General features: G+C 40.8%; 1 protein-coding gene and 1 pseudogene across 1 annotated transcript in view; both read right to left on the bottom strand.

Annotated features, from left to right (window-relative positions):
- Window positions 1-293: 293 nt before the first annotated feature.
- Window positions 294-9,297, bottom strand: LOC114040960 (annotated as a pseudogene).
- Window positions 9,298-10,660: 1,363 nt separating this feature from the next.
- The window catches only part of LOC114040959 (olfactory receptor 51B6-like), a 1,902-nt gene continuing 1,018 nt past the window's right edge, over window positions 10,661-11,544 (bottom strand). Inside the window, exon 2 of the mRNA XM_027859194.1 lies at window positions 10,661-11,542. Within this exon, the coding sequence (XP_027714995.1) occupies window positions 10,661-11,542 (882 nt within the window). The remainder of the gene's footprint in view (window positions 11,543-11,544) is intronic.

Genomic DNA, 11,544 nt, shown 5'->3' with positions numbered 1-11,544 from the left:
CCTTTTCAGCTTTCTTTTGTGTACTGTCTTCCTCCATTAAATTGTAAGCTTGTTGAGAGCAGGGATTGTCTTTCTATCCCTTATTTGTATTCGCAACACAGCACAGTGCCTGGCACTTAGTAAGCACTTAATAAATGTTTATCTTACTATAAACAGTGACCCTAATCATCTTTTAAAGGTTAAATGTGCTGAGGGGAAATGCCTGAGACCTTATGATAGCCCCAGGATGAGAAAAAAAAACTGACCCCTCTTTCCTTTATGGGGACCCCAAAGAATATGCTCATGTCTTAGTTTTACATGATGTGCAAAAGAATGCCATGCTGAATCTGTTTAGTCTTAATTCTGTAGATAGTGGCGTTAGTTGGTGGAGGGAAGAGGAGGCAGACATATAGACATAGCTCATGACCATATGAGCCACATATGCCACTGCTTTCCAAAATGGTGGATAAGAGACAAGCCAATCACTGACATAGCAGACCAGAACACAGCAGAGATACAGGTGTTAAGGGCATTGCGTCTTTCCTCTCTAGAGGATTAGGAAAAGGATGCTCATGTCCAAGAAGAAAGTAAAAGACAAGACACCAAGGTAGATATCAGCCCAGACCAGTGTGATTACATCTTGGTGGAGACAGAAGGCTTGAAAGAGAACCTGGGAATGGCAATAAGAAAGCCAATGGAGGGGCACTATTGGTGGAACCATAGACAAGTCCCTTGGCAGTGCCTTTACCTCTATCTTCACCACTCTGGAGTTAGTGAGACTGGAGGTGTATCTCAGTGAGTTACAACTGACTACACCCCTGACTCTCTGGGCTTTCTCTGCAATGCCATAGAAACCTCTTCACTCTGGAAATTTACTATACCCCTGAACTTCCACTTTGGAAGTACCCTCCACCCCTGCAGCCTCTCTCTGATTGGCTAGTTTAAAAGCTTCATTTTAAGAAGTACAAGTAGGCCTTGCTTCATTCCTCTCCAGGCTGTACTCCTGACTTATGCCCCTTTGTTAGATACCTTCATCTTTCCTCCTCTTTCCCACACCTACTCCCTATCTCCCTTTTTACAGTTTCCTCTTATGAGGAAATTAGAATATCATTAGAATGTCAGTTACTTGAGGACAGGGAATGTCTTTCTGCCTGCATTTGTTTTCCCAGCACTTAGTACAGTACCTGGAACATAGAAAGTGCTTAATAAATGCTTGTTAACAGATTGACCGGTGTTAGGGCCTGGCAAGAAAGACACTCAAACTTGATTATGTTGTGGAGAATGAGTGAATAAGGTAGGCCTAGGAGAAGAAAATTTAGTAGAACCAAGGAGAAGGCCATTGTGTCTTTATGATAAGACTACAGGAGGTAGGTCCACAGGACCTACTTCACAATGGACGTTGTGGTCATAGTCACTACTTAGAGTTTGACTGTCAGCATAACCAGAAAGTAGAACATGGGCTCATGGAGGTCATCCCCAGTGAGGAAGAGGAGAGTTCCATTGCCAAGGACCACACAGGACATACAGCAAAAAAGAGGATGGAGATCCAGTGATAAGCTTGATCCAGACCTGCAACAGCAGTCAGCAAGAAGGGGGCTAAGCTGATATAGGCAAATATAGTGGTACCTTTGCAGAAGAAAGAAAGGAGTCCAATACAGTTATGGTCTCTGAAACAGAGGTCCCTTTCTCGTTTTCATTAATTAGCCTGCCTTTTTGAAGATAGTTTTCAGGTTATCAACATCCTCTTGGACCTTTTCTTAAGGAAACATTTGTGTGTAGAATGTGTAGATTATTAATATGGTACCTCTTCAATAATACATATCTAATTGTCTTATAATTAATATGTTAGAGCTAAGAATCTATATTCTAATCCTAATGCTCTGCCTACTGATCTCCAATACTTTCCCATTCATTATCCTTTGAGTCTGGACTCTTCTGTCCTGTGGTCTGAAACTTTGCAATTATACCTTAATTTAACCTCAGCCATCCTTGACACTCATCTTTGGTCTCAGCCTCTCTGCTGTACAAAAGGAATAAGCCTTATTCTATTACTTCTCAGGACACTGGGTGAGCTCTCTCTGATTTTGCTTGTGACCCCAGATCTAAATTAACCTATTTACCTCGGGCCCTCCATAGTTGCTGCCATGCTCCCACCCTCTTCACTTCTTCCCAGAGATCCCAAAGATAACCTTGTAATCAAATGTATTATATTTCCCACTAGATTAGGACCGAACACCAGCTCTACAGAAGTCTTTCTGAGCCTTCATTTATTTTTCTTTTCCAATTTACTTGTATCCATTTTGTTCTCATACTTCTATTTGGTTTCCTTTTTCCTTTTTCTCTGGATATAGAGTTGTCCTTCCTAGGCAAAGGAAGTAAATTTCTCTGTCTTCCCTTCTATAAAGTTCCCTAGGCAGAGAATCTGAGATGTCTCTTTTTCTTGAAAGAAAGGAAAGGATATTTCCTTTGAGCCTTGACACTTTCATTTGTCCAACACAAATCCCCATATGAAGCAGTTATTGCTGTATCCCATTGAACTGTGGTGCTACAAATGTGTAATGTTCAGTCCTTCAGTGGCTCCAAGGAAGTAGAATGCCTTCTCTATCAAGATGGACTCTGTACCCTAATAGCATCATTGTCAGTAAAGACAGGCAGACTCCTGGGCAGCATACATGACTTTTCCCTTCCTGGGAGACACTTAGGTATGGAAAAAAAAGTCACTCAGAGACTTCAACCAATGTATCTGGGATCAGGAGATGCCTATATCATATGAATGAATGGTATGGTGAGATTCCTGAGGATAGCAACTGTTTCCTTCATGTCTCTATCCCCTACCTCACCAAAACCAAAGTCCTTCCCATCACATGTATTTAGGTCCTTGGTGAGATCACCTCAAGAGCCTTGCCTGCTGTGTTCTGTCCCTGTCCTCCCTTCAGCCCAAGCCCCTTCCTCTCCTTCTCTCTCACATGACAGAGCCTTGCCAAGGAAATGACTAGGACTTGGAGTCAGATCGGTTTTAATTCTAACTCTAATTGGCACCTCTATGACTTTGGACAAATTCCTTGACATCTCTGGGGCTTGTTTTTCACATGTTAAAAGTGAAAGGAGTCAAACTAGATGACCTCTAAGGCCCTTTCCTAGCTCAGAATATATGGTCATACCATCTTGCATTCCTTGTCTTCTCATTCTCCTCTTCTTCCTCTTCCACTTTGTTTCTGTAATCCATACTTTCCCTTTTCACCGTCATCTGTTCTACTCATACCCTCCAGATAGACAAATAGTACCTGTGTTTGGGTGTTGGAAGAGCTTACCATGGATATTATAGCAGTCTTCAAGTATTGGAAGTACTATTATTTGGAAGAGTATTTAGACTTGCTGTACTTAGACTAAAAAGCCAAAGGAGTAATACATGCAGAGGCTAGGAGGGAAAGCTAGGCTTTATGTAAGAAACCAATTTGTAATGATCAGAGCTACCAAAAAGTAAAATGTGCTGCCTTAGTAGTTAGTGGATTTCTCCACACTTGAGACCTTCAGGGAGATGCTTCCCTTGCTAAGTTTATTGTGGAGGGGGTTCTTGTTCAAGTGCAAATCTGAGGTTCTTTTCAACTCTGAGATTATCTGATTCTGTGAATTCCTTTGCACTTTGCCCAAGGCTTGATATCCGGAGGATCCCGTAAATGCAATCTATCAGCCTAGTACTTGTGGCCTAGCACTATCTGGCAACACAGTCTCTCTATACCATCACGTCACACTACCCTGATTCACATGATTGATGTTCCATCCAAATTAGACTATTCACCATCTCCCATACAGGACCTGTACTTTCCCTATGCCTAGAAAGCATTTTCCCTGTAAAGTCCATGGTCATTTAAATCCTACCTGTGTGTTGAGGTCCAGTTTAAATACTTCATGTTATATAATGCCCTTTCCAACCTTACCCACATACTATTTGGTTTCTATAAATGAAGCATGTAGCATGTGTTATTTTGGATTATCTTTGGCTTTGTATGTGCTATGTAGCCTAATAGAGCACTTATGGTATAGCAGATAGACAGCCAGCCTTGAAGCTCATAAGACATAGCTTCACATCCTGCTTCTGACACGGACAACCTTCTTGGCCCTGTGCAAACAATCCTCTAAGACTCTCTAAACTGCAGAGAAGGTACTGGTGTACAATGATAAAGGTAATTTAGTCCCTCAGGAGTTCTTTATGTCAATGAAACCATAGGTATAGTACTTATCTGTAAAAAACCATAATGATTTACATGTAATTATTGCTTAATAAATGTAAAATTCAATTCAACTAAGGTTTACTAATCACAGAGAGCAAAAAGTCAATCTTATAGAACAGATGTCCAACTACAGTGTGTTTTAAGTAGGATGTGAGGATCAAGATTTTCCCACAGCCTTGGTGGTGGCAGTGGAGATAGTTTAGGGGAACAGGGGAGTGTTGAGAGTATGGCAGGAGTTTCTGGCCCATGGGCATGTCTCTGGCTGTGGCTGTTAGACATGTCTGAACATGAAAGATGTGAATATTTATGTATTTATATCTTAGTAAGCATATCTGATTTGAATTCTCTTCTCAATTACTTTCTATGTATGTTTAATAGTCATTAAATCTCTCTGAGCTACAATTTCTCTATCTTAATGTTGGAATAAACAAACCTTTCTTGTATCTCTCAATGGATTATTGCAAAGCTATAGATGGCAAAGACCCTTCCTTCCTTTTTTTTCATCATTTTTATTTTTTTCTCTTTTTTAAATTTATTTTTAGTTTTCAATATTCACTTCCACAAGATTTTAGTTCCAAATTTTCTCCCCATCTCATCCCTCCACCCACCCCAAGATGGCATGCATTCTGTATACTCCTTCCGCTAATCTGCCCTCCCTTCTTTCTCACCCCTCCTCCTTTTATCCCCTTCCCTTTCTATTTTACTGTAGGGCAGGATAGATTTCTATACCCCATTTCCTGTATTTCTTATTTCCCAGTTGCATGTGAAAACAATTTTTTAACATGTGTTTTTAAAACTTTGGGTTCCAAATTTTCTCCCTTCTTCCCTCCCCACCCACCCTCATTGAAAAAGCAAGCAACTCAAAACAGGTTGTGCAAAACACTTCCATAGAAGTCATGTTGTGAAAAACTAAGTATATTTCCCTTCATCCTATCCCGCCCCCCATTTATTCTGTTCTCTCTTTTGACCCTGTCCCTCCTCAGAAGTGTTTGATTGTAATTACCCCCTCCCACCATCTGCCCTCCCCTCTATCATTCCCCTGCTCTCTTGTTCCCTTCCCTCATATTTTCTTGTAGGGTGACATAGATTTCCATACACAATTGAGTGTGTATGTTATTCCCTCCTTAAGTCAAATCCTATGAGAATAAGATTTACTCATTCCCTCTCACCTTCCCCCATTTCCCCTCCACTGTAAAAGCCTTTTCTTGTCTGTTTAATGTGAAATAATTTACCCCATTCTACCTCTCCCTTTCTCCTTCTCCCAGTATAATACTCTCACCCCTTAATTTTACTCTCCAGATATCACCCCCTTCATCTTCAACTCACCTTGTGCCCTCTATCTATCTATCTAGCTATATGTGTATATATATATGTATATGTATATGTATATGTATATACACACATACATATATAATCTTTTCCCTCCAACTACTCTATTACTGAAAAAGGTCTCATGACTTACAAATATCATCTTTCCATGCAGGAATATAAACAATTCAACTTTAATAAGTCTCTTATGATTTCTCTTTCCTGTTTATCTCTTCATGTTTCACTTGAGTCTTGTATTTGAAAGTCAAATTTTCTATTCAGCTCTGGTCTTTTCATCAAGAATGCTTGAAAGTTCCCTATTTCACTGAATGACCATTTTTTTTCCTGAAGGATTATACTCAATTTTGCTGAGTAGGTGATTCTTGGTTTTAATCCTATCTCCTTTGCCCTCCAGAATATTATATTCCATGCCCTGTGGTCCCTTAATGTAGAAGCTGCTAAATCTTGTGTTATACTGAGTGTATTTCCACAATACTTGAATTGTTTCTTTCTGGCTGCTTGCAATATTTCCTCCTTGACCTGGGAACTCTGGGATTTGGCTACAATATTCCTAGGAGTTTTTCTTTGGGGATCTCTTTCAGGAGGTGATCAGTGGATTCTTTCGATTTCTATTGTGCCCTCTGGTTCTAAAATATCAGGGCAGTTTTCCTTGGTAATTTCTTGAAAGATGATGTCTAGGCTCCTTTTTTGATCATGGTTTTCAGATAGTCCAATAATTTTTAAATTTTCTTTCCTGGATCTATTTTCCAGGTCAGTTGTTTTTCCAATGAGATATTTCACATTGTTTTCTTTTTTCTTTCCTTTTGGATTTGTTTTACAGTGTCTTGATTTCTCATAAAGTCAATAGTTTCCAATTGCTCCATTCTAATTTTTAAGAAAGTATTTTCTTCAGTAATCTTTTGTACTTCCTTTTCCATTTGGCCAATTTTGCTTTTTAGGGCATTCTTCTCCTCATCTACTTTTTGGACCTCTTTTGCCATTTGGGTTAGGCTATTTTTTAAGATGTTATTTTCTTCAGTATTTTTTTGGCAACAGCTTTAGCAAGCTGTTGACTTGTTTTTCATGATTTTCTTGCATCACTCTTAGTTTTTCCTCTACTTCTCTTACTTGCTTCTCAAACTCCTTTTTGAGCTCTTCCATGGCCTGGGACCAATTCATATTTTTCTTGGAGGCTTTGGATGTAGGAGCTTTGACTTTGTTGTCATCTTCTGGTTGTTTGGTTTGATCTTCTTTGTCACCAAAGTAAGATTCTATGATCTGACTTTTTTTTGTCCTATTTGCTCATGATCTCAGCCAATTACTTGAGTTACAAACTCTTTGCTAAGGTAGGGGTCTGCTTCCAGTGTGGAGGATGTGCTGTCCCAAGCTTCAGGGGTTGTGTGCAGCTATTTTCTGAGATACTTCTAGGGACCTGTAAATTTTCAGTTCTTCCAAGGTGGTATGATCAAGGGTAGGGTGTTTACTCCTTTCCTGGCCTGTGCTCTAGTCTGTGAGTGACCACAAGTACTCTTTTCTGTCTTGGAACTGTGAGGAGGATTTCCTCTCTACCGCCACTACACGCTCCACCTCTCCAGTGCTCCTCCTTGCCCTAGGACCACCACCCAGAACTGTAACCTAGATCCAAACATGGGCAAAACAAGAGAATCCTGCACCAGCAAATAGATCCCTGCAATACCCCTCTGATCAACTACTCGATTCCCCCTCAGTCTGTGGCCAGAAGCTCTGGAAGCAGCCTCCACCCTGGGGCCAAGCTCAGGGACTGGGGCTGGCTCCGCACTTTTCTCTCTCCCTGCTGACACAGACTTTTCCCACTCACCTTCTAAGTTGTCTTTGATGTTTGTGGGTTGAGAAGTCTGGAAACGGCCACAGCTGACTTCAATTAAGTCCTCTGAGGCCTGTTTCAGGTTTGCTGAGGCCTGCCTTGCCTGCACGCCCATGCTGAACTGTGCTCCTCTTGCTGCTTGGCACTATGTACTTTCAGATCAATGATCCAGGCTGTCTTGGGCTATAAATTTGTTTTGCTCTGTCTTTTTGTGGGTTCTGCTGCTTTAGAATTTGTTTAGAGCCATTTTTTATAGGTGTTTGGAGGGGTTTGAGAGAGCGCTCAAGCAAGTCACTGCATTTACTCCACCATCTTGGCTTCGTCCCCTGAGACCCTTCCTTCTTAAAAACTCTCATGGCACTTAACCTGTTTCTCTCTCATGCATTCTAATCATTCCATTTAGTAATGTCGCTATTTGTGTTTTTAGTAGTTAAACTTATTTTTTTAATTGACAAGAATTTATTCTCTCTCACTCCCACCTCCCCCAACTGAAAACAAAACAAATCATTGTACCAAATATGCACAATAAAACAAAACAAGTTCCCACATTGGCCTCATCAAAAAATGTTTCTTTTTGTCATGGAGTCTATCACCTTTCTATCAGGCAGTGAGTAGCTTTCTCCATTGTCAGTCCACTGGAATCATGGTCATATCTGGTAAGGTCTTTTTTCAATGCTCCTTTATCAATGAGATGAGGGGAGGGACAGGATTTGTGCCTGAATCCTCAAATGTTTTGTTAGTGGAGAACTTGTTATGTCTGAATGTCCTGACTTTGAAAGTCTTCAACTATGGATCCAATGACAGATGATGTATCTATCATTAGAAGAACATTCAAGCCAGGTTTTAAAAGATTCATTTTACCAAGAGTTTGACTGCTAGATGATTAATATTCTGTCTCAGCATCTTTTTTACACTGAATACTAAAGTAGATAAGGGTCACTATAGGAGCACACATACTTTTAGAATAGTGAAACATTTAAATTATGCATTTAATCTCTAGCCAACCACCAACCTCAATAGACTTCAAGTTCCTTGAGGTCAGATGCTGAGATCTATTTACCTTTGTATGATATTCAGCAGGGACCACAGAGCCCAGAACACAATAGATGCTTTATAAATATTTATTCTTACAATGAAATGATAGTGTGAAATTGATTGTCAGCACTATTACAGTGATAGCTCCAAAAGTCAATGTGAATTTACACCATATTACAAAAGGCTTACTTTCCAGGAATGGGGACATGATAGTTGTGTGTCTACCTTGATCAGATCAAATCTGCAGACTGTGTTTAGTTCTGAGCACTTCACTTTAGGAAGCCTATTAGTGAGGTGGAAAGCATACAGAAGAAGGCAACCAAGATGGCAAAGATCCTTAAGGTGAGGTCCTCTAAAAAAAGCTTGAAGGAACTGAAAATATTTAACCTGGAGATTTGGATGTTAGAGTTATGTGCACATATTTGAAGGACTTTCATGTGTTCTTCTTAGCCCCATGAAGAATAATAAAGAGCAATGGATACAATTTGAGGGACTTGTCAGTATCTCTGATATCCATCAAGGTAATCTTAGAACTAAAAATTTTGATAAACCCCTTATACGCTAGTATAGTCATTCATTCTCCTTTTAAGTTTGTGGGCTCACAAAACTCAAAATATGAATATATTATTTGCAAGTCAAGGAAAGCAAAACCACTCAAATTAGAGTCAAAAGAAACTATCATTATTAATGAATAACCATCTCTTAGAATCCTATATAGTTACTTACAGGAGACACCTGGTTTCCTACATATTGATCCTCTTCTTGCTCTTTCCTCTGGCTCTCTTACTTTCAGTCCATCTCAGAAGTCACTGATAGCTTGTCCCTGTCATGGATGCCTTTTTCCATCTTGTATCATTTACTTGCATCCCATACTTGTCCTCTCTCAGCACCTGGCACCATGCCACCTTGTTCTACTTATTATTCATGCTTTCAGCAGCTCCCCACAGCTGCCAATAGAAGACTCATGTACCACTTCCAATTTTAGGTTTCTTTAGTGATCCTGAGTCGTCCAGCTTACACCCCATGCTTCCTACCATTCCACTTCCTACAATTTTCTTGGCCTCCAACAGAGGGCACACTCCTTCCCAGGGCACTTCCCAGTCTTCTCTATGATCTCTGAGGAGGCCATCTCCAGTTGTCTTGATCTTTATCTTGCAACTGGAGCCAGATGGCTCCAGAGGAGGAAGTGAGGCTGGTAACTTTGCACAGCCCTCCGTCACTTAAATCCAATTCACTTACAAGTCATGACATCTCCTTCCTGATGCCATGGTCCTCTTGGAGAATGAAGAACAAAAACAACAACAACAATAATAGGATCTCTGAAATGCCAGACAACCCCACAGCAAAGGATCACAGAATGGTAGAAAAGAACTCAGAGAGCATTTAGCCCAACCTATGTATGGAAAAGAATCCCCTCTACAATATACCTGACAGGTGGTCATGCAGCATTTATTTTTTCTGAAGACCTCCAGTGAAGGTGAATCCATTGCCTTGAAAGGCTGACCATGGCAACTGTGGACCTTCAGATCACTCTCGATGTAAGGCAGTTTTTTTTTCCATTTGTTTGTTTGCTTGTTTGTTTATTTTTCACTACCTGACACCAAGCCCAAGTTTGCCTCATTGCAGCTTTCAACCTTTGTTCCTAGTTCTACGCCCTGGGACGAAGCAGGTCAAGTCTGACATTTAGTCTGAACTAAGAGAAGGACAACTATTTGAAGAGAATGGACAGAAATAGGAGACAGTGACTACTTTCAGGTCACTTTCAGGAAGGTGTGGTCTTATCTTCTGGAATCCTGGAATGCATTTTAAATGTGTAGATATGCATGGCCTATACCCTTAGGGACATTTAATCAGGTGAAGAACAAGGCCATCATATTCACAGAACCCACAAATAATCAGGGAGGCAAGGCTTTTTCTCCTGGAGAATATCTCAGCCTAGTGAAGGATAGCAAATATCCTGAGGAATATCCTGGGCCTCAGTGGAGACTTAGTCCTCTCCTCTAATGTGAAATCATTATTATGATTTCAAATCAATTCCAACTTAAACTTGAGTTACTTAATCTCACATTTCAGAGCTAAGTGTATACTATAGCTCTGTAATGTATTAGGAAATCAATTTATCTTAGGAGAAGCCACCCAGCATTTCTTAATGGCTAACTGTCTTTACATGGAGACACCAAGTGTTCTAAGAGCATAATGAGCTTCTATTGGCAGAACAATATTGACCCCACTTGCCTGTGTGGAGGATCCCAAGGAGCACTGATTAAATCTTTGATTTGCATGGAGAGAACATGTGAAGAATGCCATGCTGAATCTGGTTGGTTTTGATGCTGTAGATGAGGGGATTCATTAATGGAGGGAAGAGGAAGTGGACGTAGCTCATTGCAATGTGAACCACACGTGGCACATGCTTTCCAAAACGATGGATGAGAGACAAGCCAATCACTGTCACATAGAAGACCAGAACACAGTAGATGTGGGAGACACACGTGTTAAGGGCTTTGGTCCTCTCCTCTCCTGAGGCAATGCTCATGACTGTCTTTAGGATTAGTATATAAGAGAAAAGGATGATCAAGGAATCTAGGAATACAGTAAATGAAACCAGAACTACTGGGTAGATGCGATTGAAGGTGATGTCTGCACAGGCCAGTTTGATGACATCCTGGTGGAGGCAGAAGGCATGGGAGAGAACATGGAAATGGCAGTAAGGAAACCAATGGAGGGGCACTATTGGGGGAGCTATAAACACACAGCCTCTTAGTAGTGACCCCACCCCAATCTTCACCACTTTGGCATTGGTGAGGATAGATGAGTATCTCAGGAGATTTCGAATGGCAATAAATCGATCATAAGCCATGGCAAGTAAGACACCTGATTCCACTATTGCTAGGGAATGGATAAAGTAGGCTTGAGAGAAGCAGACCCCATATCCAATCTCCCTGTGATCTAACCACAGGATCCCCAGTACAGTGGGCATTGTGGTCATAGTCACCCCAAGGTCAGTGGCCACCAGCATGGCTAGGAAATAGTACATGGGCTCATGGAGACTGTGGTCATCCCTGATGAGGAAGAGGAGGGTACCATTGCCCAGAATCACAGAGGTGTACACAGCAAAGAAAAGGATGGAGATCCAGTGGTGGGCTTCCT

The sequence above is a fragment of the Vombatus ursinus genome, unplaced genomic scaffold (assembly GCF_900497805.2).
Source record: "Vombatus ursinus unplaced genomic scaffold, bare-nosed wombat genome assembly UNPS02014161.1, whole genome shotgun sequence".
NCBI lineage: Eukaryota > Metazoa > Chordata > Mammalia > Diprotodontia > Vombatidae > Vombatus > Vombatus ursinus.
The sequence above is the reverse complement of the archived record's forward strand: the minus strand, read 5'-3'. Positions and strand labels throughout refer to the sequence as shown.